The 26,702-nt window shown below is 54.3% G+C and overlaps 2 protein-coding genes across 2 annotated transcripts in view; one reads left to right on the top strand and one right to left on the bottom strand.

Annotated features, from left to right (window-relative positions):
- Nucleotides 1–16,887, top strand: part of LOC119707219 (mesothelin-like) — a 28,397-nt gene extending 11,510 nt beyond the window's left edge. The window contains exons 11-28 of the mRNA XM_038151835.1: nt 350–500; nt 1,434–1,649; nt 2,376–2,546; nt 2,970–3,116; nt 3,242–3,291; nt 3,754–3,874; nt 4,534–4,619; nt 5,210–5,333; nt 6,058–6,248; nt 7,410–7,500; nt 8,339–8,450; nt 9,700–9,908; nt 10,537–10,689; nt 12,229–12,362; nt 13,433–13,560; nt 14,064–14,158; nt 14,899–15,088; nt 16,393–16,887. Coding sequence (XP_038007763.1) covers nt 350–500; nt 1,434–1,649; nt 2,376–2,546; nt 2,970–3,116; nt 3,242–3,291; nt 3,754–3,874; nt 4,534–4,619; nt 5,210–5,333; nt 6,058–6,248; nt 7,410–7,500; nt 8,339–8,450; nt 9,700–9,908; nt 10,537–10,689; nt 12,229–12,362; nt 13,433–13,560; nt 14,064–14,158; nt 14,899–15,088; nt 16,393–16,487 — 2,464 coding nt within the window. The 3' untranslated portion in view covers nt 16,488–16,887. The remainder of the gene's footprint in view (nt 1–349; nt 501–1,433; nt 1,650–2,375; nt 2,547–2,969; nt 3,117–3,241; nt 3,292–3,753; nt 3,875–4,533; nt 4,620–5,209; nt 5,334–6,057; nt 6,249–7,409; nt 7,501–8,338; nt 8,451–9,699; nt 9,909–10,536; nt 10,690–12,228; nt 12,363–13,432; nt 13,561–14,063; nt 14,159–14,898; nt 15,089–16,392) is intronic.
- Nucleotides 16,888–17,854: 967 nt separating this feature from the next.
- Nucleotides 17,855–24,724, bottom strand: LOC119707118 (mesothelin-like protein). Its single transcript, XM_038151652.1, has 14 exons — nt 24,679–24,724; nt 24,260–24,291; nt 23,785–23,831; nt 23,246–23,395; nt 23,060–23,150; nt 22,604–22,770; nt 21,919–22,117; nt 21,577–21,735; nt 21,281–21,414; nt 20,465–20,598; nt 20,212–20,312; nt 19,293–20,005; nt 18,874–19,187; nt 17,855–17,937 (listed from the first exon to the last, which is right to left on the bottom strand). Exons 1-14 carry the CDS (start codon nt 24,722–24,724, stop codon nt 17,855–17,857), a joined length of 2,370 nt encoding a protein of 789 aa, XP_038007580.1.
- Between the last annotated feature and the right edge of the window lie 1,978 nt (nt 24,725–26,702).

Genomic DNA, 26,702 nt, shown 5'->3' with positions numbered 1-26,702 from the left:
TCTATCAATTTGCTCTTTAAGGGTTCTATCAATTTTCTCTTTAAAGGCTTTTCTCTTTAAGGGTTCTATTCATTTTTTTCTTTCAAGTTTCCATTCTTTTTCTCTTCAAAGGTTCCATTTTCAGATCACCCCGCTGCCCCTGCTCTCGAGGAGGGCCAGCTGCCCAGCTCTTTTCCTGGGAGCAGATTTCCCTGCAGTGCTCCCAGGCTTTTCCAGCTCCCTGAGCTGCAGCTTTGGCACCAGCAGAGCTGAGCTGATGGGGGCAGGTGCCTGGAGAAGAGCATCCTCTGCAGAAGAGGCCAGCTCTGCCGGAGCCCCTCTCTGAGCCAGCCTCTCCTTTCCTCCCCAGCCTCCCGGACAGGCTGATTTGTTACCTGAGCCCCGCGGCAGTGGGAAACCTGAGCGGGGAGGAGGCTTTGGGTGTGGCCCAGAGGCTGGGCAGGAGCTGCCCCTGGAGCAGGGGGATGCCCGGAGCCCCCCTGGCACCGCAGGAGCTGCAGGTGAGCACCTGGCAGTCCCCTCAGCTGAGCAAAACCTGCCGGGGGTGGGCCCGGCTCTGTGTCCCCTCCTGTCACCCTCCTCTGGGTCACCCTGTGTCTTTGTTGTGGTGCCTGGCTGGGCTTTCATCACCTCACGGGGCTCAGGGGTGGGAACGGTGCAGCCACATCATGATTGAGACAATCCAGAGCAGCACACTCCACCCCAGGAGGTTTCAAACTGGTTTTATTCCAGCATGCGTGCTTGTTATACATTCTTACAAAGCTCCCAAGTTTACACTTTGGTCAGGAAAGAACTGTGCTCATTGGAACAGGCAGTCGCAGGTTTCTCTTATTTATCCCTTTTTGTTTCTTGGTTTTTCTTATTTCTCTTTCTTTCTCGGTTTCCCTTATTTATCCTTTTTCTTTCTCAGTTTCCCTTATTTCTCCTTCTTCCTTTCCTTTATTTCTCCTTCTTCCTTTCTCGGTTTCCCTTATTTCTCCTTCTTCCTTTCTTAGTTTCCCTTATTTGTTCTTCTGTCTTTCTCGGTTTCTCTTATTTCTCCTTCTTTCTTTCTCGGTTTCCCTTATTTATCTTTCCTTCTTTCCTGGTTTCCCTTACTTCTCCTTCTTTCTTTCCTGGTTTCCCTTATTTCTCCTTTTTCTTTCTCTGTTTCTCTTATTTCTCCTTCTTTCTTTCTTGGTTTCCCTTATTTATCTTTCCTTCTTTCCTGGTTTCCCTTACTTCTCCTTCTGTCTTTCCTGGTTTCTCTGTCAACAACCTTGGCAGAAAATTCCTTCAGGGGTGAACAAACGTACCAAACTTCTCTCTGGCTGACAGAATTCCACTGTGAAGCCTCTCCCGCACATCCAGGGGCAGACCCGAGGCAGAAACCCGGGGTCTGAGGCTGTGGGATCCCGCGTTGCTGCTCTGACTCTGCTCTGTCCGTGCCGCAGGTGGCTTCCTCGCTGCTGAGCCGCCTGCAGGATTTCTCCCCGGCCGTGCTGGGAGCCCTGGGCCGGGCTGCCCTGGGGCTCTCGGTGTCCAGCATCCAGCGCAGCATCCCCGGGCAGCACCTGCGGGCGGCTCTGCCCGCCCTGGGCAGCGTGCGGGGCTGGAGGGCAGAGCAGGCCGGGGCTGTGCTGGCCAAGCTGCTCCGCTCGGGCTGGCAGGTACTGCAGGGCCCCCAGCCCCCAGGGGCTCCTCCAGCGAGGGGTGGGATTCACCGGGGCCCCGGGACGAGGGAGGAGATGAGAATCTGGGGTCCATGTTTCAGAAGGCTGGTTTATTCTATTATGATGTATATTCTATTAAAATGCTGTGTTGAAGCTATACTAAAAGAACAGAGAGAAAGGATTCATCAAAGGCTGGGCAGGAATAGAAAGGAATGAATGACAAAGGCTGTGACTCTCAGAGAGTCTGACAGAGCTGCATCCTTGATTGGTTATTAATTAGAAACACCTCCCATGGGCCAATCCCAGATGCACGTGTTGCATTCCACACAGCAGAGAGTTCTTGGTTACATTTCTTTCCTGAGGCTCCTCAGCTTCTCAGGAGAAGAAAATCCTGGCAAAAGGATTTTTCAGAAAATATCATAATGACAGGAAGGGTTTTTAAAACACCTCCCAGTATCTCTATTTCTCAGTCAGAAAACAACTTAATCTGACAAAAAAAGGATTGTTTTGTGTGACTGAGCTGTGAGGAGAGCTTGCTGACACTTCATATGAAGTTCAGAGTTAGAAACCAATGCAACCCAGACTGTGGAAAATATAAAAGCTCCAGCTGAAGCCATGAGCACTCAGAGCTTGGGGCTGGGCACCAGGTGGGGTTGGGCACAGCAGCGACTCGAGGCTCTCAAAGGTCTTTTCCAAGCTGATTTTTCTGGGGTTCCCTTGCAGATCCTGGATGGACAGAGCCTGGCAGAGCTGGGCACTTTGGTGGGTGGCCTCAACAGCAGCACGCTGCAGAGCTTGTCCCCAGAAGTTGTCCTGGAGGCCATCCAGCTGCCAGGCTTTGCCCAGCACGTGGACACTCTGCCCTCTGCTCTGAAAAGGACCCTGGTGGAAAAGGTGACCTTGTTTTGTCCCCTCGGGCCTCCCACAGGGGCAGGAGTGGGGGCACAGCTTACCTGGGGCCAGGTGTGCCCCAGCTGCCCCCAGCCAGCATTCCCTGGGGGGTTGGTCACAGCCAGGCAGGGTGGCAGCAGGACAGGCCATTCAAATCCTGCCACTGCCTCTGTGTCACTGCCCTTGGCCTGCCCAGCCTCTTGGGGACAAGGCCAGGAGGGGTTTGTTTATGGGGTGCTCCCAGGAGCTGCTTCCCAGTGGATGTTCCCAGGGAAAGAATGTAAATGGAGCAGAATAATTCAAGGTTGGGTTTGATCCTGGAGGTCTTTCCCAACCTAAACAATTCTCTGGGTCTGATCCTGCCGTGGTTTGGGCTGAAGCTGGCTGAGAGTCACCATGGTTTGTTCTTGTTGGGTTTTTTTCAAGGTTTCCTCCAGGGTTGGCCACCCCTCTGAGCTGGTTAGGCTCATTCCCAGTGCTCTGGCCAGCTCCATCCCAAAATCCCTGCTGGTTTTTGGGGAAGAGAAGCCAAACGTGCAGGATCTCAACAACAAACCCTGGACCAGAGAGCAGGTAAGGAGGGGTGGGCTCCTCCTTCCCCTCCCTGGCAGCCCTGCCCTCTGTGGGGCCACGGATTCCACAAATCCCCCTGGAAACTGAGCCCTTTTCCCTGGAAAACCTCTGCCTCTGCTCCCCAGGCTGCCATGTTCTTCAGTGACGTGCTGAAGGCAGAGCCTGACTTCAGCAGGTAAAGATTTTCCTCCTCTCCTTCCACCTTCTGTTTGTTTTCCTGCCAATTCCCACTTTTCCCGTGGTGCATCCGCATCCAGCCCCTGGAATCCATGGAAACGGCCGGGAAATGGAATGGGAGCCCAAACACAGACCTGAGATTTACCAGGGCTCACCATCAGACACACCCAGGGGCCACCCTTCCTTCCTAAAATGATGCTGCTGGCTCAGGCTGCGCTGCAGTCTTGCTCCAGATTGCCTCTGCAAGGCATTTCCAAGCAGGGAATGCATTCCCAAACCTTCCAGAGGCAATTCCAGGGATTCATTTAGAGGGGCTGCTGTGTCTTCTTGACGTATTTGAGATGAAAACTGTGAAAACAGAGATTTGTATCTGGGAAAAGCAGTGGGGCCAGCAGAGTCCTGCTCTGAATGCCCCTTCCTGAAGGCTTTTCCCTTCTGGTTTTCCTGCTGGGAATCCCAGGCTCTCCCAGTCTGTGCTCCAGGGCTTCACCTGTGCGGCTGCCAGCGCTGTGGGGGCAGAGAGGTTCCAGGAGCTGGCCAGAGTCATGAGGAAGAAGAAGGTCAGGCTGGGCCAGGACCAGGTAATTCCCACATTCCCGAGGGTTTGGGCTTGTCCTGCAGGGACTGAAGGAAATTGTTCAGCCAGAGCAACCCCTGGGGCTCAGGGGCTGAGCAGGGATGTGCCAGGGGGGTTAGGATGGCTTTTAGGGACAGGTTCTCCCCAGAGGGTGACCCAGGGACAGGGGGGGTTGTTGGGGTGTCAGGGTGGTCCCTGTGGGTCCCTTCCTGTGAACAAATGTCCTGGGTGTCCCTCCCACAGCTCTGAGTTTCCCTGAAGAGAGGAGAAGTTCAAACCCTCTGATTTCCATCTTTTTTTTTTCCCTTCTGTCTCCTTCTCTTCTTTCTTTCTTTCTTTCTTTCTTTCTTTCTTTCTTTCTTTCTTTCTTTCTTTCTTTCTTTCTTTCTTTCTTCCTTTCTTCCTTTCTTCCTTTCTTCCTTTCTTCCTTTCTTCCTTTCTTCCTTTCTTCCTTTCTTCCTTTCTTCCTTTCTTCCTTTCCTTTCTTTCTTTCTTTCTTTCTTTCCCTCTCTTTCTCTTCCTTCCTTCCTTTTCCTTCCTTCCTTCCTTTTCCTTTCTTTCTCCCTCTCTCTCTCTCTCGTATAAAATCTTTACATTATTTTATCTTTTCCTGGCGTCCCGTGGTGGTTTCTCTCCTCGGTGCAATCCCTGCTGTCCCTCCAGCTGAGCTGCTTGCTGAAGATGGTGACGCTGCACGGGGTCCCCAAGGACTGGGACAGTTATCCCCGAGAGCTGCTGCTGTTTTTGAGGTGACTCTGCTGTGCTTTCCACCACGGTGCCTCAGAGCAACATGGGGAAAAGAAAAATTAATCTATAACCAAGCTGACTAATTCGATTTCTGTTTCAGAGCTGTTTAGGCCTCTTCCCAGGGAATAAAAATGGGCTTGCAGAAAGCTGCAGGAGGGTAGATTTGTATGAGATACTGGAATCCATCCTTCCTTGTGAGGGTGAGGAGGCTGAGGCTGCCCCATCCCAGGCAGTGGCCGAGGCCAGGTTTAGCATTCCCAGGCTCTGAATGTGCTTTTCCCTTCCAACACCAAAGGAAACAGGGAACAAAGTGAATTCCCCTGTTCCAGTACCTCCCTGCTGTGGCTCTGTCCCCAAACCTTGAACAGTTCTCAGCTGTGTCTCACCCAACACATTCCTTCAAGTGAAAACTGATTTTTAAAGAACCATTTTTTAAACTCAAAGAATTTTGAAAGGATTTAATGGCATAGAAGAAAACTGGGGAAGAGCAGCTCCTGGAGTTCAGTGTGCAGGTGTGGAAGAGGTTTTATCAGACTCGGGGTGTGCTGAGCTTGACCTCATTCCCTGAAATTCACAGAGTTTGTCTTTCCAGCCCCTCGGACTATGCAGGGAACTGCAGCCAGTTCTTCATCAACGTTGGGAAGGCAAACAAGGATGTTCTGCCCAGAGAGGCCCCTCAGAGGCAGCAGCTGCTCCTGGAGGCTCTGGAGTGTCTGGTATGAGGAGAGGGCTTGATGGGGGTCCTGCAGGGCTTGATTGGGGTCCTGCAGGGATTGGGATCCTGCAGGGATGGGGGTCCTGCAGGGATTGGGGTCCTGCAGGAATTGGGGATCCTGCAAGACTTGATTGGGGTCCTTCAGGGATTGGGGATCCTGCAGGCCTGGATTTGGATCCTGCAAGGATTGATTGGGGTCCTGCAGGAATTGGGATTCTTGTAGAATTGGGGTCCTGCAGGGCTTGACTGGGGTCCTGCAGGAATTGGGGTCCTGCAGGAATTGGGGATCCTGCAGGGCTGGGGATCCTGAAGGGCTTGACTGGGATCCTGCAGGGACGGGGATCCAGCAGGAATTGGGGATCCAGCAGGAATTGGGGTCCTGCAGGGCTTGACTGGGGTCCTGCAGGGAAGGGGGTCCTGCAGGGATGGGGGTCCTGCAGGAATTTGGGTCCTGCAGGGCTTGACTGGGGTCCTGCAGGGAAGGGGGTCCTGCAGGGATGGGGGTCCAGCAGGGCTGGGGATCGTGCAGGGCTTGACTGGGGTCCTGCAGGAATTGGAATCCTGCAGGAATTGGGGTCCTGCAGGGCTTGATTTGGGTCCTGCAGGGATGGGGATCCAGCAGGAATTGGGGTCCTGCAGGGATGGGAATCCTGCAGGGCTGGGGATCCTGCAGGGATTAGAGTCCAGGGATCCCATCCCAGTTAATGGCCCTGCCTTTATTGCAGAGAATTCCTGGCACACAAATAAACAGGGAGAACGCTGAGGTGCTGGGCTGGCTGGTGTGTGACCTGGCTGGGGAGTACATCAGGAGTTCTGGGGGCACGTTGCTGAAGGGTTTGAGCCAGTGTGGATCCTTCCTGCCTGAGCAAGAAGAGGCCATCAGGGACGTCCTCAGCAGTGGCAACACCACCTTTGGGTATGGGTTTTTCTCCTGGACTCTCCTCTTGATCAAACCCATGGTCCTGTTAAGGCCTGAGTGAACTCCAGCCGAGCAGCTTGATCAAAAACCCAAAAACCTTCTTCATTTTGAGCTTTACACTGGGTCTTTTGTGTTGTTTGGTTGAAATGATTTCAGCTGAAAGACCTGGGTGAAATGCTCCTGAAAAAAGGCGGTCACTTCTGTCTCCCTCTTGCTCATTATAAAAGCTTTTCCTCCAGTCTGAAAAATTAATTTTTCATTAATCAAACTTCTCTGCCTGGCCTGGTGACCACAGGAGAGGTCAAGCTGTTTGCCAGGCACAGACTCCAGGGGACATTCTGCCTGTCCAGTGGGAGGTGGTTGATAAATCCCTGTTCTGACGCACAGGGAAGCAAAATATTTTCCTTCCTGGGTCAGTTGCCCCAAGATCTTGGCACTGAGTTGGGCCATGGCGAGCAGCAGAAGTTCTTTGGGTTCCAGAAAGAGCCTTAAGAAAGGAATGTGTTTGTTCAAGGCCATTTTCCCACCCAGCTGCCCTGATTTATGTCCTTGACAACTTGTGCTCTGCTGCGATGACATTTTGTGCAACAGGAAGTGGTTGAGGTGTTTTAGGGTTTAAATTTATGTTTTCTTAACGTCACATGTTAACAGGATGTAATCCTGGGGGATTTGAAGGTGGTTTTTTCAGTTTTGTTCTTCCTTGAGAGCTGATACCTGCTCATCTTCATTGTAGCTTGCATTAGAGCTAGAAATGAGGTGGATGAGACACTTGGTTTTGTGTAGGATAGCTGAATTTTTATTGTATATAGCTCATTTTTCATGATATTAGAAGGTACTGTGTTTGAATTTAACAGGTTAGTAAGTTATTGAAACTCAGATGATTGGTTGGTGATGGTTAGTGTGTATGTTTATTAAACTTCTCTCATTCTAGACAGTTTCTATTTTTTCTTTATGGATTTTTATGATATAGACTTCTTATTTTATAGGTGCAAACTGCTTCCTTACAATAATATATTGTTATGTAAATTGATTTTTATTTTCGTAATTCTTTTCCTATGGGAATGTAACAGCTTAGTCAGAATAGTAAGGTTTAAATTACATTTATAAGACCTTTCTTTTGTAAGGTTTTACTTATTCACAGCACATTTCTGTCTGCAGGCCCCCTGCAGCGTGGTCAGCCTTCACCCTGAGCGAGCTGAGCGGGCTGATCCCCGTGCTGGACCCCAGCATCCTGCAGCAGATCCCCAAGGTGGGCTCTGCCCTGCCCTGGGGGCTTTGGGGGGAGCCCTGCTGGGCTGGGGATGGGGCTGGGGGCTGCTGGGGGGTTCAGCCAGCCTGATCCCAGCAGCTCTTCCTCTTGAAGCAGCGGGTGCCAGAGGGATGGGGGGGTGGGAAGGGAGGGCTGGTGGAGCTGGGGCCTGGAGCAGGCTGGGCAGAGCTAAAGGAATCAAGCAGGGATTTATTAAAAGGCCTCAAAGGATGCACCTTGGGCAGCACAAGGGCCTGGCCAGGGCTGCACCCGAGATGGACAATGGGTCAGGAGTTTCCACCCTTGGATCAGCTTTGGTCCATTTCCATGTTGGGGTTCAGTGTCCAGCTCCAGCTCAGGTTCTGCAGTCCCACCCTCCCAGGCTGCTCTCCTCAATCCCCTGCTGTTTGCACTTTTTGGGGCTGGAGCTCGGCGGTGTCCTTGGTTGTGGGGCTGGAAAAGGATTGTTCTGTGTGCCTGAGCTGTGAGGAGAGCTGCTGGCACTGGACACGGAGTGCAGAGCTATGTCCCAGGGCAGCCCAGGAGCTGGGAAACGGGAAAGCTCAGGCTGAAGGCATCAGAGCTGACAGGCTGGAACTGCAAGTCCAGGTCACTGCCAGCCCTTTCCTGTCCCTTGGGGAGAGCAGGAATAACTCCCAGTGCTTTGTGAGGAGCTCCAGTCACTGACGGGCTGGGCCAAAGGGACAGTGCAAACTTTTAAGGAATCGCTTTTGGTTCAGGATCCCCAGGCCAGGAGCCCGGCGTGTGAGGAGCAGGGGCTGTGCTGGAGGCACATCCAGCATTCCCAAATCCCCCTGACGATCCCTTTTCCTTGCAGAAAGCTTTGACCACCTGGCTGAGGAACTTTGCCTGGGATTCCTCCCTGTCCAGGGAGGAGCTGGCCACCATCGTCGGGGAGCTGCTGCCCCGCCGGCACAAGCGAGCGGACGGTACGGAGCTGCCCTGACCCTGACCCTTCCCAATGGGACCAGGGGTCACCCTGAGCCTTCCCTCTGGGACCAGGGGTCACCCTGAGCCTTCCCCCTGGGAGCAGGGGTCACCCTGACCCTTCCCAATGGGACCAGGGGTCACCCTGACCATTCCCTCTGGGACCCGGGGTCACCCTGACATTCCCAATGGGACCAGGGGTCCCCCTGAGCCTCCCTCTGGAACCCTGATCCTTCCCCCTGGGACCAGGGGTCACCCTGACCCTTCCCCCTGGGAGCAGGGGTCACCCTGACATTTCCAATGGGACCAGGGGTCACCCTGAGCCTTCCCCCTGGGAGCAGGGGTCACCCTGACATTCCCAATGGGAGCAGGGGTCACCCTGACCCTTCCCCCTGGGAGCAGGGGTCACCCTGACATTTCCAATGGGACCAGGGGTCACCCTGACCCTTCCCCCTGGGAGCAGGGGTCACCCTGACATTCCCAATGGGACCAGGGGTCACCCTGACATTCCCAATGGGACCAGGGGTCACCCTGACCCTTCCCCCTGGGAGCAGGGGTCACCCTGACATTTCCAATGGGACCTGGGGTCACCCTGACCCTTCCCCCTGGGACCAGGGCTCACCCTGACATTCCCAATGGGACCAGGGGTCCCCCTGAGCCTCCCTCTGGAACCCTGACCATTCCCCCTGGGACCAGGGGTCACCCTGACCCTTCCCCCTGGGAGCAGGGGTCACCCTGACATTTCCAATGGGACCAGGGGTCACCCTGACCCTTCCCTCTGGGACCAGGGGTCACCCTGACATTCCCAATGGGAGCAGGGGTCACCCTGACCCTTCCCCCTGGGAGCAGGGGTCACCCTGACATTCCCAATGGGACCTGGGGTCACCCTGAGCCTCCCTCTGGAACCCTGACCATTCCCAGTGGGACCCGGGGTCACCCTGACCCTTCCCCCTGGGAGCAGGGGTCACCCTGCCATTCCACATGGGACCAGGGGTCACCCTGACATTCCCAATGGGACCAGGGGTCACCCTGACATTCCCAATGGGACATGGGGTCACCCTGGAGCTCCTCAGGCCTTCCAGGGAGGTTTGGAGTCCCCATCCCTGGAGTTGTCCAAGGAATTTGGTGCTGGTGACAAAATGGGGATCGGGCACAGATCAACCTTGGAGGTTTTTCCAACCAAAATGATTCTGGGATCCAAAGCTTGGAGTGGAAGGATTTAATTTAACCCTGTGTTTGCCATGGCTTCAGCAGGTTGCCCAGCTGGGCTGGAGATAACAGAGACAGTTCTGGATGATGACCTGATGCCTACCGACTACAACCCCCCGGAGGTCCTGCGTGCCTGCCTCCAGAACATGTCCCTGGAAAATCAACTCTCCCTGCAAAATCACTTGTCCCAGATCCTCAACTACCCCTTCAGCATCCCCCAGCTGGCTGTGCTGAAGGAATACCTGGCCGAGGTAATTCCAGCCCAAAAATGTCCAGTTTCCACTGATGGGATCTCTCAGGGCCTTGTCCTGGTGGATTTAGGATCTCCAAGGATATGGCTCAAATCTCCACTGATGGGATTGTTCAGGGCCTCGTCCTGGTGGATTTAGGATCTCCAAGGATGTGGCTCAAATCTCCACTGATGGGATTGTTCAGGGCCTTGTCCTGGTGGATTTAGGATCTCCAAGGATATGGCTCAAATCTCCACTGATGGGATCTCTCAGGGCCTTGTCCTGGTGGATTTAGGATCTCCAAGGGTATGTCTCAAATTTCCACTGATGGGATTGTTCAGGGCCTTGTCCTGGTGGATTTAGGATCTCCAAGGATGTGACTCCACTGTCTCAGTTCCTCTCCCCTGGTTTGCCACCTTGACTGGGAAAATTTTTATTTCTTCTCTCTCATTTCTATATCTAATCGGGGTTTTCCCGTCCTGTTGGCCCTCAGCCTTTCACAGTGCACCTCTGAGAGGAACGCGGCTCCATCCTCCCTGCAGTCCCAACCAGAGAGCTGAAAACAGCCCTACAATAATTCCAGCTTTCCCCCCGGCTGAGCCCAGCGCCCCCAGCCCCGCTCTGAGCCCGTGTCCCGCTGTCTCCACAGAGGTATCCCGATGGTTATCCCGAGAATGTGCTCTCCAGCCTGGGCCCTCTCCTGCCCCTGCTCAGCCCGGAGGAGGTTTCCCGCTGGAGGATGAGCTCAGCTGACACGCTGGCCGCCTTCCTGAAAGCTGAGCCCCAGCCCTCGGACTCCCTGGTAGGGCCTCGCTCTGCTCTGCTGCCTTTGGGGCTGCTTTGGGGTTCTCTGAGGGGCTGTGTCGGGTCTCCAGCCCACCCAGGGACGCCAGTTGTTGGGTCTCACCCCCGGATTGGGGTGACCCCAAAAGATGGAAAAGTCTCTCCTCCAACCCGTGCCTTCAAAGAAAGACTCAGTAGTCTTCTGTTGTCCTGTCTCAAGGTTGTTTATTGTTGGTTATCTAAAGATTCCTCTCCTGAGCTGCTGTGGCCCGTTCAGCAGCTCAGACAAAGGCACACTGCCCTCCCAGGGGCTGCTGCCATCTTTTATATCACACATTATGTGATACATGTTTATGCTTTTTCCCCAATGCCTACTATCTATATTGAATGGTGACTTTCTACTCCAAACCAATCTGTGAGTGCCAACATCACCAAAGACATGGAGGCTGGGAAGGAGAAAGAAGGAGGACAGGGCACACCCAAATCCCTCCATCTTAGAACTCCTGAGCCCTGTGTACAAAACTTGGACCCCTGCGTACAAGGCTTAAAACGCCCCTGTACAGCACCCAGAAATCCTTCCTTTCACTGCGTGACTGCTTCTACTACAACACCTAAACTTGTGTGGCTTGTAACTCTTCACACAGAGTTGGCAATTTGCTCCACGGGCTCAGATCCAAACCCCACACGTGTCCTTGGCTGCTGCCAGGGTCTCAGAGCCCCCTGCCAGCGGCTCCCAGGGGGCCATCCAGGGCACCCAGAGGGGTGTCCTGGGTTCCCACAGGGCTTGAAGCATCTTTGGTGCCATAATTATGGGTGGCTCGATAACATAAACTTTATAAAAGAAAGGCCTTAGAAAATCAGGCTTTGTGTTCTAAGCTAACCCGTTAAATTCCCATTAAAAAAAATCGTAAGAATAAAAATCACTTAGCACAACAATGTATTCTTGTAAAAAAAAGTTCACACCTATAAAAACAAGAAGTCTATCCCATAAAACTCCATTTAAAATATATAGACATATCTATATTATGTTTTATAAACATATAACATATATTTTTAGACACATATATAAATTTATAACATATATAAATGTATAACACACGTATAAATGTATAACATGTATAAATGTGTAACACACATATAAATGTATAGCACACATACAAATGTATAACACACATATAAATATATGACATATATTGTTAATAAACAATAACCCTTACCAACCAATGAACTGTTTCACTAGATTACTAACCAGTTAAATTCAAACACAATACCTTCTAAGACCATATAAAAATGGTATACAATAAAAAATAAAAAATAAAAAAAAAATAATATAAAAATTAAAAATAATAAAATAAGATGAAAGTGGTGTACAATAACAAATAACTATTCTACACAAAAACCCCAAATATTTCTATATCTAACACAAAACTCACAGCAGCACGAACAGATCTGAAACGGTTCCATTTTACTTTTGTAATTATAAAATACAGAGTTCCTTTCGGGGATGAAGCCACGCCTTCTGATTCCATTGAGTTCATCCAGTTAATTGTGTTTGCAGGCCTCAGCAGCAATTCAGCGCTACCTGGAGCTGGGCAATGCCCTGAACGCCACGGCCCTGGATGCCATTGGCACCAAGTACGTGTGCCTGCTGAATGCCACCCAGCTGAAGGCCATCGACCCCCCCAGCCTCAGGTGAGTCCCAAGCTGGGGTGTCCTTGGCTTCTTCCAAAAGCCATTTCCCATCCTTGTTGTATTTGGGGGTGCCCCGTGGCAGGGAGGAATGATGGGTCTGACTCCATGTTCTCAGCAGGCTGGTTTATTATTTTATATTATTTATATATTATATATTATAGGATATTTATATAGTATTTATATCATATATATTTTATATATGATCTATATCATATTAAAGAGTACTAAACTAAACCAAAGAATACAGAAAGGATACAGACAGAAGGCTAAAAGGATAATAATGAAAACTCGTGACTCTTTCTGACACAGCTTGGCCCTGATTGGACATTGAGTCAAAACAATTCCCATGAAACCAATGAAACAATCCCCAAACACATTCCAAAGCAGCCAAACACAGGAGAAGCAAATCAGATAATTATTGTTTGCCTTTTTCTCTGAGGCTTCTCAGCTTCCCAGGAGAAGAATCCTTGGTGAAGGGATTTTTCCAAATACCACGCATCCTTTTCCTTTTTTCTGCTCTCAGGGAAGGGGAATTTAGGAAGAACCTTAGACCCTGCCAGGCAGGGCTCAGATTTCCAATCCAGCTCTCTTTATTTCAGCCCAGCAGGGTGCAAATCTGACTCTGTGCCTGCTTTCATCTGCAGAAGAGTTAATTAAATGGAATTTCATAGAATTACTGAGTCCTTAAGGTTGGAAAAGGCCTCTCAGATCATCACCCAGCACCGTGGTCACCACTAAACCATCACGTGCCACATCCTCGTGGTTTTTAAGAATTTCCAGTTTGAATTCCTCTGAAATACTGAACGAAATTAAATTTAATTAATTAATTACCACTTGGCAAACACACAGATTTATTGGGCACCATCAGAGCCATCATCACTTGAAGGACAGATTCTCAGCAGGAAACTGGGCCCTTGTTTTTCCTCTCAGCTTCTCTCTCCATAGAGCTGGGAATTGGGGATCACCTGTGCTGTGCAGAGACTCCCAGAAGAACACTCAGAATATGCAGAAATTGAACAGGTTGAAGATAATAAAAGCTTTTTTCTCTCTAAATCTTTATTGTTCTGCAGACTGGTATCTCTGGATCCTTCAGCCTGTTCCCAGGAGACGAAGAACCTCTTGTACCAGAAAGCCAAAGAAGCTTTCTCTGACCAGCACCATTTGCCTGCTTACTATGAGCTGATTTTACCTTACCTGGGTATGTAAAAATCCAGGATGTCGTGGGGAAAGAGATCTCTGAGCCACAGGCTCAGTGGGTATCAAAATCCATCAAAGATTTGGGAATTTTCAAAGTCAAGTCGTTAAAAAGATTGTCTTCCCAGCTTGTAGATAGCACAAAATATTCTGTGCCTGCTTTAAGCTGCCCAAATCTGTTTCCAGACCATCAGAAGGAAAATCAAACTCAGGATTTATCTCAAAGCCTTTTTCCACGTCACAAAACTGATTTTTTTTTTTTTTTTTGCTCTGTTAAGCCAAGAATTTTTCCAAATTCTCCTCACCCCTTCTTTCCACTGTCTGGCATCACCACAGATTTTTAATGCCCAACAAAATAACTCCCAATGACAAAAGGAGGAGCATCCCCCTGTTTTGCAGCTGGACCCCAGCGTGTTATCAGCCCCAGCCTAAGGGGTTCTGGAGAAATCCTCATTTTGTGTCCTTTGGGGTCTGCCATGCTTTGATGTTCTCCTTGCTTTGGTGCAGGGGGGGCTCCTGCTGCGGATCTGAAGGCTCTCAGCAAGGACGACGTCAACATGAACGTGAGCACCTTTGTGACCTTGAGAAGAGACTCTCTGATGGTGAGCTGGGCTTGGAGCTCTTCTATTCCCTGCCTGTTGTTGTGCTCAGTGCTTGGGTTTGGGTGTGCTGTCCATTGGTGGAAATCATCAAATCCCAAATTCGATCAAATCCCAATGCCATCAAATCCCAAATGCCATCAAATCCCAAATTCGATCGAATCCCAATGTCATGAAATCCCAATGCCATGACATCAAATCCAAATGCTGTCAAGCCAAATGCCATCAAATCCCAATGCCATCAAATCCCAATGCCATGAAATCCCAAATTCTATCAAATCCCAATGCCATGAAATCCCAAATGCCATCAAATCCAAATTCTATCAAGCCAAATTCAATCAAATCCCAATGCCATGAAATCCCAATGCCATGAAATCCCAAATGCCATCAAATCCAAATTCTATCCAGCCAAATGCCATCAAATCCCAAATTCGATCAAATCCCAAATGCCATCAAATCCCAATGGCATCATATCCCAAATTCGATCAAATCCCAAATTTGATCAAATCCCAATGCCATTAAACCCAGAATGCCATCAAGTCCAAATGCCATCAAATCCAAATGCCATCAAATCCAAATTCTATCAAGCCAAATGCCATCAAATCCCCATGCCATTAAACCCAGAATGCCATCATATCCCAAATGCCATCAAATCCCAAATGCCATCTAGTCCAAATGCCATCGAGTCTTGTTTTCTGGAGCCACAAGGAGGGAGTAAAACTCGAATTGTTGTTTTTTCCCAGCTGCTGACCCCCGGCGAGGTGCAGGGGCTGCTGGGGGTGCAGCTGCCCGAGCTGGCCCGCTGGCAGAGCCGGGCGCCGGTGCGGGACTGGCTGGCACTGCAGAAACAGTCGGAGCTGGACGAGCTGCACGTCGGCCTCACGGGGGGCACGCAGGAGGGCTACATCAACCTAGTCACCCCCAAATTCCCAGGTACTCTTGGGGCCCTGGTGTTGGGCTTTAATGGGTTCATTTTGGGCTGATTTTTAGTGAATTTTGGGTTAATTTTGGGGTGCATTTGGGGTTGAATTTCCTGGGTTTGGGGTTGATTTCGGATGAATTTTGGATTAATTCTGGGCTGATTTTAGTGAATTTTGGGTTAATTTTGGGGTGCATTTTGGGTGAATTTGGGTTTCAATTTCCTGGGTTTGGGGTTGATTTTGGATGAATTTTGGGTTGATTTTCGCTGGTTTTGGTGTTAATTTTGGCTTTGTTTTGGCTAAATTTTTGGTGAATTTTTGGTGAATTTTGGCTGGATTTAGGGCTCATTTTGGGTGAACTTCGGGTTAATTTGGGGGTAATCTGGGGTTGATTTTTTCCATTTTTGGTGTTATTTTTGGGTTCATTTTGGGTGAATTTTTGGGTTTATTTTGCCTGGTTTTGGGGGGAAGTTTGGGGGGAAGTTTGGGGGAAGTTTGGGTTATTTTTGGGTTAACCCATTTTTGGGTTAAATTCGGGGTGAATTTTGGGTGAGTTTTGGCCATTAGTGGGTTAATTTTGAGGTTTATTTGGGGTGCATTTTGGGTTAATTTTATCCACTTTTGGGGTGATTTTGGAGTTCATTCTGACCACTTCCAGGCCTTCCTCCTCGGGGGCACTGGGTTTGGGCTTAGAAGCAGAATCGCAGTGGTTGGGGTTGAAGGAAACTTGAGGATCCTCCAGTTCCAGCCCCAAACTCAGCCTGGTTTTTGCTGAGGTTAGACAGACAAAGGGAATCCCTGCAGGGAGCACAGAGGGATGTTTTCCCCATGGAGGAAGGGTTCAGTTGTCAGATTAAGTTGTTTTCTGATTGAGAAATGGGGTAACTGGGAGGTGTTTTAAAAACTTTTATTCCATTTTCAGTCTCATGTGAAGGGTGAGACCATACACATGTTATCATTCATGCCATCACAATCAGAAGCCAACTATTTCTTAATTATTTTAGAAGCATTTCTGGGCCTATCAGCTGTTGCTGCACCATGCTGTAAATGCCTTCAAGTTAATAATCTAAAATTACCCTCGTGGGTCCTGCTGCAATGCATCTTTCACAGTTCTGTTTCTCCAAAGTCACCAGTCTTATTTACAAGGCCATCCTTTGAAACTTGCTTCTAGTTCTGTTTCTCTCTCTCAACCTCTGTCTCATTCCAGGGTGTTTCTAAGTCAGCATTTCTTATCTCAAACACATCTTATCTCTAGGAATCCATGCCCCACAGTTCAGTCACTGATTGCTCTGCTCTGATGCCCTCTTTGTCCTGCAGCAATGTCCTCAGCCCCTCTGGGCTCCGTGGCCATGGCGTTCCACCTCCTGCCTGCCCTGCTCCTCAGCTTCCTCACGGTGTCCATCCTCTCTTGACCATCTCCTCCCGCGAGGAACCGAGAGGGACCAGCTGTGGCCTGCTCTGAGACCTGGCCTGAGGAGTGCCCAGAGCTCCAGGCAGCTGCGATCAGCCCAGGACTCACTTTTAGGTACTTTGGCTTTCAAATCACTTGGAAAAAAAACATTTCTGTCTGAAGGGAAGATTCCAGACTCTCTGGTGCAGGATCTTTTCCTTTGGGACAGCCCAAGCCTAGCTCAGCCCCAAACCCCTGCTCAGCCCCATCTTACTGCTGGGTTTAAGGGTGAGTTCTGCAGGTTAAAAGTGACATTTCCCAGAGCCTGACCTCGTGACACTGCCAAGACCTCAGGGTGGGAGTGAAGTTTGCCAGCTGCTTGTGAATAAATCCTGGAACTGAGTAAAAATGCCAGAAGCAAACTGCTGAGTGTCTGCTCTTCCTTGGGGCTGCCCTCACCTTCCTGACTGCAGGAATCCCCCCCATGAATCCCCTCAGAATCCCTGCCTGTTCCTGTTCCTTGGGGTTGGCTGTCCAACATTTAGGAGCTGAGACTGTTCTCAGCTTCCTCGTGTGGAGGAAAGGAACTTTGTACAAGGTTTTCCATATTTTTCCCCCCTCATTGGAAATATCTGTCAAAAAAAGCCCTCAGTGAAACCTGTACCCAGCTCCCGACATCCCTCTTTCCTCCAGGAGGAGAGTCTGGGAGGGAAAAAGGGATTTATATATTTAATATCTTATAAATCTTCACTGTCTGAGCTTTCTAGAGAGGGAGCAGGTCTGTCCTTCACTGCAGGTTTTGGATTTATGCTGGAAAAGCTTCCCCACAAAGCACTGAGCACCTCAAAGGACACGCTGGATTAGGAAAAACCAGATTGAAGTTTTATTGTTTAGCACTGAACAGTAATCAAGATAAATTATCTCCAGCTAATCATCCCATGAGAGTCTGTGCGGGGTTTGAGCAAAGCTTGATCACAAAGCAGCTCGTGAGAACGTGAAATAGGATTTTTGGGGATCTCTCAGCTGCAGGGCAGGGCCACCAGTGACTGAAATCCCTGAGTTTTCCCACTGTTGACCAGATCCCAGCGGGATGGGATGGACAGGAAATCCCTGCAAGAGCTGGGCCCGCTGTTGTTGCCTTGGCAGAGCAGTCAGCAGCACTGCTGGTTCTACTACAGGGAGTAAATCTCTAGTAAGGACCTGTGGGGCTTCTCCAGGCTGGAAAAACCTGTCCCCCTTCACCGGCCAGCCTCAAAAATAACCAAATCCTGTGCTGGCATCACATGGGGGTGAATTCTCTTCCCTTTCCTGGCTGCTGCTGCCCAGCAGGGACTCGCCCAGCGCAGTTCCGCTGGGATGGAGGGAGGCGTGCGCGGGGGGCCGGGGGGCTCAGAGCAGCCCCCCCAGCAGAACGCTCCCCACGGCGGCCGCCAGCGGGAGAGCGAGGCGGGAGCAGAGCCTGGATCCTGATCCTGCAGGGAGAACACGGGGATGGGATTCTCCAGCTGCCCGGGGAGGGCTCGCGAGGTGATGGGACACGAGGTGATGGGACACCTTGAAGTTCACCTGAGGACTTGAGGGCAGCCCCAGGGCTTGTCCCCACCTGTCCCCCAGCACCGAATCCCACCAGGATCAGCCAGCTTTGTCCCCCCCCCCGGCATTCCCGAGCCCTTCCCACGTTCCCAGCTCACCGGGCTCGGGCTGCAGGTTGATGTAGCCGTTGGAGGTTGGCCGTGCTGGCTCTGGAACACTCCCAGGGGTGGCTCTGGGGCTGGAGGAAGGGCCGGGAGCCGAGCTGGGCTGGCACGGCACGGCCGGGGAGGAGCCGGGGCTTGTTTGGGTCGGGATGGGGGAGCTGGGAATGGGGGTGGGCGTGTGTGGGGCTGGGGTGGCAGCTGGGGCAGAGGGGGACGGAGGGACAGGGGTGGCAGTGGGGGCAGAGGACGGGTTAGGGACAGGGATGGCAGTGGGGGCAGAGGTGGGATTGGAAATGGGGGTGGCAGCAGGAGAAGATGTGGGATTTGGGACAGTGGTGACAGTGCTGTGGGTGGCAGTGGGAGCAGAGGGGGAGGGAGGGACAGAGGTGGCAGTGTGAGCACAGGAGGGTTTGGGAGTGGGAGAAGAGGTGGGATTGGGGACAGTGGTGACAGTGCTGTGGGTGGCAGTGGGAGCAGAGGTGGGATTGGGGACAGGGGTGGCAGTGGGAGCAGAGGTGGGATTGGGGACAGGGGTGACAGTGCTGTGGGTGGCAGTGGGAGCAGAGGTGGGACTGGGGACAGGGGTGGCAGTAGGAGCAGAGGAGGGGTTGGGGACAGTGGTGACAGTGCTGTGGGTGGTAGCAGCCGGGTTAGTGCCAACACTAGTGCTGGTGGTGGCCCTGGAGGTGACAGCAGGGACTGGGGTGGCACTGGGGCTGCTGGTGGCCAGGAGGGTGCTGAGGAGGGTGACAGCAGGGGTGGTGGCTCTGTCTGTGGTGGGGGCCTGGTGGGTGGAGCAGGGCGCTGCTGTGGCAGTGGGGACAGGGGGGACAGTGGGACCCTCAGTGTGGGGGGGGGTGCCGGGGGGGGTTGGGCTCAGAGTGCTCGGGGTGGGGGTCCTGGGGGGGACCGTGCTCGGCTGAGGGCTCGAGTGGCTGCCAATGGCACTGGTGGTGGGGACAGTGACAGTGGCCGAGGGGTGAGGGCTGGGGACGGTGGTCATGGAGGTGACGCTGGCCGAGGTGCTGGGGACAGTGGGGAGGGTGGTGGCACTGCCTGAGGTGCTGGGGACAGTGGGGAGGGTGGTGGCACTGCCTGAGGTGCTGGGGACAGTGGGGAGGGTGGTGGGCACAGGGGTGACATTGGCTGAGGTGGCAGGGTGATGAGAGGTGGGGACAGTGGCCGTGGAGGTGACGCTGGCTGGGGTGGTGGGCACAGGGCTGGTGACAGTGGCCGTGGAGGTGACGCTGGCCGGGGTGGTGGGGCCAGCAGGGCTGGTGACAGTGGTCTTTGAGGTGATGCTGGCTGGAGTGGTGGGCACAGGGCTGGTGACAGTGGCCGTGGAGGTGATGCTGGCTGGGGTGGTGGGCACAGGGCTGGTGACAGTGGTCTTGGAGGTGATGCTGGCCGGGGTGGTGGGCACAGGGCTGGTGACAGTGGTCTTGGAGGTGATGCTGGCCGGGGTGGTGGGCACAGGGCTGGTGACAGTGGCCGTGGAGGTGATGCTGGCTGGGGTGGTGGGCACAGGGCTGGTGACAGTGGTCTTGGAGGTGATGCTGGCCGGGGTGGTGGGCACAGGGCTGGTGACAGTGGCCGTGGAGGTGACGCTGGCCGGGGTGGTGGGGCCAGCAGGGCTGGTGACAGCGGCCGTGGAGGTGGCAGCAGGGCTGGCTGTCCCCGTGGGCTCAGGCTGCCCTCCCTGCAGGCCGATGCCCAGCACGCAGTCCAGCTCGTGCTGGGATTGCTGCTGCAGCCAGCTCAGCACCGGGGGCTCGTGCTCGTGCTCCTTCAGCTCGGGGAGGTTTTCCCCCAGCAAATGTTTCACGTCGGTGACGCTGAGTTTCTGCAACACACACAGAGCATCCCCTTCCCTCACCCCCACAGCCCCAGACGCTTTGCTAACGGGGCTGCAGAGCAACTAAAGCTTCCTAAAGGAAATTTATAAAGGTGAGAAAGTGCAGAATTGGTGATTTGGTTGGGCTCTGACCTCAGCCCTCAGCCAGCCCTGCACTATCCTGGGGAGGGGGCAGCAGCACCCCAGGGCTGTACCTGCAATTCCTCGGGATTCAGGGCGAGGAAGGTGCCCAGATCCATGTTTATGGCCACGCCAGCATTAGCCAAGTCCTTCAGATCCTCTGCTGGAGCTCCACCTTAAAGAGAGCCCAGAGGACACCTGGAGATGTGCAAACCCTTCCAGCACTTCTGGGGAGGATTTGGAGAGGTTCTGGAGGCTGCCAGACCTGTGGCTGAGAGGAGACCCCGAACCTGGTGGTGGGAGGGAGGGTGGAGGGGAAGCACCTACCCAGGTACGGCCGGATCTGGCAGTAGTAGAGGCTGGGGGTGCTGGCCAGGCTGGCAAAGGCCTCCCGGGCCTTCCCATAGAGCTGATCCTTCTTAGACTGGGAGCATGAGGAGATGTTCAACTTCCCAGCAGTCCTGGAAGGGGGACACAGGTCAGCTCTGATGCCTTCAGCCTGAGCTTTCCCGTTTCCCAGCTCCTGGGCTGCCCTGGGACATAGCTCTGCACTCCGTGTCCAGTGCCAGCAGCTCTCCTCACAGCTCAGGCACACAGAACAATCCTTTTCCAGCCCCACAACCAAGGACACCGCCGAGCTCCAGCCCCAAAAAGTGCAAACAGCAGGGGATTGAGGAGAGCAGCCTGGGAGGGTGGGACTGCAGAACCTGAGCTGGAGCTGGACACTGAACCCCAACATGGAAATGGACCAAAGCTGATCCAAGGGTGAAAACTCCTGACCCATTGTCCATCTCGGGTGCAGCCACAGCCAGGCCCTTGTGCTGCCCAAGGTGCATCCTTTGAGGCCTTTTAATAAATCCCTGCTTGATTCCTTTAGCTCTGCCCAGTCTGTTCCAGACAGCCTCTCCAGGCATCAGCAGCACCCCCAGTTGCAGATGAATTGTTCTGGTGGCTGGGAGGGATGAGCAGGATATCCCTGCTCATGGTCCTGGAGCTCAGGTAGGATCTGGGACTGGGACAGGGCCATCCCACTGAGCTGATTGGGACTGGGGACATCCACAACAGAGCTGGGGCTCTTCCATCCCACCTCCCCAGAGCCCTGGGGGCTCTCAGGGCAGAGCAGCAGCCCCAGAAGCGGCTCACCCGATGGCTGCAGCAGGGATCTGCTGGATCTGCTCCTCCTGCAGGTTGCACAGGTGCTTGCCTCCGATTTCCTGGAGCAGGGGCCCCGTCAAGGAGCCCCCCAGGGCCAGGTACCTGCTGAGCAGCTGCTGCACCTGAGGGACACAGCAGGGATGGGAGATGCTCCTGGTAAGGGTGGCAGTGCTGCCAACCCCCAAAAAAACCCCACAATGCCTCCGCCCTGAGCTGGGCTGGGACAGGGGCAGTCCCAGTTTGGGTTCCTCACCATCCATCCCCTTCTGCTGCCATGGGTTTACCTGGGAATCATTCCACTTTCCTCCCGAGTCGCTGAGCAGGGCTGAGAGGGTGTCACTGGATGTCACCTGCCAGTGGCTGATCTCCTGCTCCGTGTACAGGCGGGACAGCATCCCCAGGCGCCTCAGCTGCTCCTCTGGGATCCCTGACTCCTGGAAAAACTGTGGGGCCCGGCCCGTGGGGCAGGAAAGAGGGTGAGGGAAGGGAAAAGGAAAATAGGGCAGGAATGAGGGCAAAGGACCCCCTTGGGCACCTTCATCCCTGTGCCCACTGAGCCCTGTTCCCTGCCCATCCCAGCTCGTGCCCATGCTGCTGGAGGGCTCCTGCCCTGTGCCACTCCTTACCTCATCCACCTTTTTTTTCAGGACCCAGGCAGCCCCTGTGGTGATTGGCAGATCCAGCACAGCCTCCAGGTTTTCTACTAGCACATCATTGCTCAGGCACAGGTTGAGCTGGTCAAGGTCGAGCTCGATGAGGTAGACGATGATGTAATCGATGTTGCTGGCGGTGATGGGCTTGGACTGGCAGCCTGAGGGCAAGGAACTGTATCAGGCAGAGATGTGTGTCCTGCGTGTGCCCTTCCCACCTGGCCCTGCTCCTGCCACAGGGCCCTGCTGAAGGACAGGGAATCACAAAAACGAGGCTCAAGCCACGGTGGATCCTCTCCCATCCCCTGGTCCCCAGTCCACAGAGGTGCCTCGTTTGCTGACATTCCCTAAAGTCATTCCAGAAGAACCTGGGATGTTTTGCAGCCCACCTGTGCTTTGTCCTGTAGCAGCTCAAACTGTTCCATGTCCCCTACAGGAGCATCCTCTGCTCCTGCAGCGTCCTGCCCTGGCGCTGGCCCTGCCTGGGGACTGTCCCACTGTCCCAGCCCCTTCCTGAGTGCTGCCACCACATCCCTGCTCCCGCCCTGTGCTTCAAGCACATTTCCCCACTTCCCCGGCTTATGGGAATCCCTGGTCCAGCCGGGAGCTCCCAGATCCCACCAGCCCCGGGCGTTGTCCCCTCCCAGAGCTCCGGCCTGGCCGGAGGGAAGGGAAACACTCACGGTCCGCGCTGCGCCGCAGCCGGGGCTGGGAGGCAGCTGATGCTGCTGCGAGCGCCCTGAGGAGCATCAGGGATTCCTCCCGCTGGGATCGTCCCTGGCTCATGTAGGTGGCAGCGATGCTCCTCCTGAAATCCTCCCGTGCTGCCTGCAGGGACAGAGTGTGCTGGGACCGGGGGGGACAGGGACAGAGGGGTGCTAGGACTGGGGGCACAGGGACAGAGAGTGCAGGGACCAGGGGGACAAGGACAGAGAGTGCTGGGACCGGGGGCACAGGGACAGAGAGTGCTGGGTCCAGAGGGCACAGGGACACAGGGCACTGGGACTGGGGGTACACAGACAGAGGGTTCTAGGACCCGGGAGCACAGGATCCTGAGTCCCCCAGCCTCGGAGCTGTCCTGCCTGATGGTCCTCTCCTCCCCGAGGCGGGACCTTACCTCGGCCACCAAACTCAGCGTGGTCTGGTTCAACGCCAGCACGAGCGGCCCCAAATCTTGCAGGGTCTGTAAATCCCAGCTTGAAGGATCCCTGCGGCAGCAGGAGCAGCACCAGCTCAGCATCCCCGTGGATGCCCACCCCTCCTGTCCGCCGCCCACCCTTCCAGGAGCGGGAAGGCTCCTCACCCGTACGCTGTGTGCCCCGAGAGGAGCAGGGCATTGAGGGCGTCCTGCTGTGCCCCCGTCAGCGCCGGGCAGAGCTTCAGCTTCTCCAGGATGTTGGGATGCGAGGCCGGGATGGTGCCCGGCTCCAGGTCACACACCAGCGCCCCGAGGCTGTACACGTGAGGTGTCATGAAAATGTCTCCTAAAATCAGTGCCGGGGCGCTGCCATCCCCACGGCCGGGTGGGTGCCCCCATACCCCGGGGTTTGGGTGCGGGACAAAACAGCAGCGCCCGGGTTTCAGCCGGGGCGAGGCTCCCGCTGCAGCCGCGGGGAGGAAGGAGAACTCTCGGTGTGTTTGTGTTTCTGCAGGAGCCCAGCCCGCTGGAATCCCAGCACGGAACCGGCTGCGCAGGGCTGTAAATCCTCCCTGCCCCAGGGACCCGGCACAGCAGCAGATGTGGGATAAACGCAAATTCACCCTCCGGACCCCCCCGACCCCCAGGAGGAGCTGTGAGCACAAGCTTTATCTGAGCATTTACCCGCCGGGGCTGGTACTTACTGGGGTTGCTCAGCGTTGGACAGGACGGCTCCAATAATCAGGGCGGCCTGGAGAGAGGATGGGGGATGCTCAGACCCGGTAAGGAAAGGGATCTGAGATACAGGGAATGGGATCTGACCCGGCTGGAGCACCCAGACTGCTGCCCGTGGGTGCAGGAAATCCACAGGAACAGCCAGGAGCTGCAGCAGCTCCTGGGATACTTGTGGGGACAAAAGCCATCAAAGCCACTCTCGGCAGCGGGGACACTCGGGTGGGTCTGTCCCTGCTTGCCTGGAGCTGGGTTTGAGAGCAGGGCATGGAGGTCAGGGACGGGACAAGGACAGGGCCATGCTGTGCACAGGGGGACAGCAGGGAGGTGGCGGCTGTGCCACCCTGGAGCTGAGCAGGGCGGGAATGCTGGCACCTCCAGCGCCAGCTGGGGAATTTGGGGAAAGCCCTGGCACGGTGGGAGCCAGCAGAGCCGGCAGGGACTCACCGCTGTGGCTTTCAGCGGGTCTGTGGAGACACCTGCAAGGAAGCAGGAGCAGGTTAGGAAACATCCCTGGGTTATGAAAGGCTCGTTGGGGTTGTTCCAAGCAGCTCCAGGTTTGAAATCTGGCAAGAGCCTTTCCTTTGCTAATTTCATGTTTAGGAAATGCTGCGAATCGCTATGAAGGGAGCAGCCCCCAGCCCGAGCACCCCCGGCTCCCTCCAGGGGGGTGTGGAAGACAAAAAGGGATAAATCCATCCCTGGAAATCTGGGAAGATGTGTCCCTGGGAAAAGCCTGTGGATGCTGAGGGGAGCAGGAGACAGAGCCCTGGGAGGGGGATTGGGATAAGGAGCAGCACAGCTGGAGCATCCCTGGGGGTGCCTGGGGGTCCCGGGGCAGTTTTTGGGGACAGGATGTGACTCACGGAGGCAGAGGGTGGCGGCTGCCAGGGCTGGGGCTGCCCACACCATGGTGCTGGTGCCGGGGGTTCGTCCTTGGAGCAGGTCTGGAGAGCCGTGTCCCACACTTGGAATTGCTGGAGGTCCTGGGGCTGATTCTGTCACCCAAAACTGGGGCTGGAGCTGTTCCACTCTCGGGATCAGAGCCTGGGGACAGCACTGGAGGTCCTGGGGCTGATTCTGTCACCCAGCACTGGGGCTGGAGCTGGGGGGTCAGGGGTCTCACTGTGCCCACCCCGTCTCTGTGAGGCTGCACAGACCCCCAGCGACCACGGGAGAGATTTTAAATCTGACACACCAGAAAACAGGACTTTTCCCACCCGTTAGTGAAAGAAACTCCACAATTGTCCTGCAGGGACAGGGTCCCCCTCCATCCCCCAGCTCCTCACCAGCACAGACTGGGAGAAATCCAGTGTAAGGCAGTGGGGCAGCCCAGCAGGTTTTCCCCAGCCCTCCACACCCCTCAGGGGATCCCCTGATAGAAAATCAATCTCTTCTCCCGAAATTCCCCCGGGGCTGCCCACAGCAACCCGTTACCGCCGTTTGAACTGGACACAAGGAATTTTCCCCCCTAAATCTCATTTTCCCCCCCCAAATCCTACCGTGGCTGTGCCGAACTGTTCTCCTCGCCCTTGTCCAGGGGATTTGGCTCCGGGATGGGAGGATTCGGCCGGGAAGGTGCTCGCGGGGCTGGGGCAGGGGCTGGGCAGCGCTCGGCACTTTATCTGTGCGGGGTGGGGATGGCAGGTGCTCCGCACACGGGGTGTGACGGGGCAGTTTCTCAACTCTGTTTTGTCAGGCTCCTTTCCTTCTCCCCTGGTTTTGCTTTGGGGTTGTTTCCTACTTCTCATAAAGGGTCACTTTGAGCTCTGGGTTCAGCTGAACCGAAAGTGAACCCAGAAGGAGTTAAAGCCTCTGGTTTGGGAGTTTCTGTGCTCCTGAGGGGGATTAAGGTGCTCCCGGTGAGGGGGAAACCTGTAGAGCTGCCCAGGGGTTATGTTATAGGGCAGGTAGGGTGCAGAACAGACTGAGCTCAGTGATGGGCTCAGCACCCTCGGGGAGGTGTCTCCCTTCTCCTTTTTCCCTGCATCACAGCCCATCTCGTTCCCTCTTTCCCAGCTTTTCCCTCGATTCATGCTCCAAAATGCTGTCGAGGACATGCCACGAAGGGGACCAAGACCAAAGGAATCAAATCCTTCCCGAGGCTCTGAGATGACAACCTGGAGGAGCCGTGAGCTCAAACTTTATCTGAGCTTTTATCCCGGGAAAAGGGAAGGGTGGCTGGGCTGGAGCAGGGCTGCACCCCCCTCTCAGCCAGGTTTGGGGGTCCCAGCCCTCCCCAAGGGTCCCTGGAGCTGCTGGCAGTGTCAAGAGGGGTTTGTCACCCCCAGCCCTGTCCTGTCCCCAGCCCCGTCCCCCAACCGGTCCTGCAGCCCCAGGGCTGGGTCGACGCCCATGGGTGTTGCTGGTTTCTATTTTGGAAGGATTTACTGTGAAAATAGCTCCTGTTGGGGCAGTAAAATTACAGAATGCTATGAGGCTGCTGGAGGGACACAGCCCCTGCCCCGGGCTGGCTGGACAGAGGTGGCTGGAGCAGGAGGGCAGGGCCACATCAGGGCATCAGGGTCACTCTGGGGGTCACCGCGTCCACTGTGTCCCTGTGGAGATCAAAGCTGGCCCTGAAACCGCCTCGGGAGCTGCCACTGGAGGATCCACCCTGAACTTGAACATGTGGAGGAACATCTGCCCCAGGCTGTTCCCGGGGACATTCCCAGGTCAGCTGTGAGCTCTGACTGCACCTCCCTGTGCCAGGAAGGCTGGGAATGCTGCTCTCCCTTAACCAGTTGCCCTCTGCCCATGGCTGGTTCATAATCTTCAAAAAATCCTCCAGTCTTAGAGACTGCAATCATTCCTTGGGTCTTAAATCAGTTTTCCCTCTGCTCCAGCCTGAGGGATGAGTGTCCCTTACACAACAATCCTGCAGCTCACA

This window comes from Motacilla alba, chromosome 14, assembly GCF_015832195.1.
Source record: "Motacilla alba alba isolate MOTALB_02 chromosome 14, Motacilla_alba_V1.0_pri, whole genome shotgun sequence".
Taxonomy (NCBI): Eukaryota; Metazoa; Chordata; class Aves; order Passeriformes; family Motacillidae; genus Motacilla; species Motacilla alba.
Note: the sequence above shows the minus strand (reverse complement) of the source record. Positions and strands in the feature narration are given on the sequence as shown.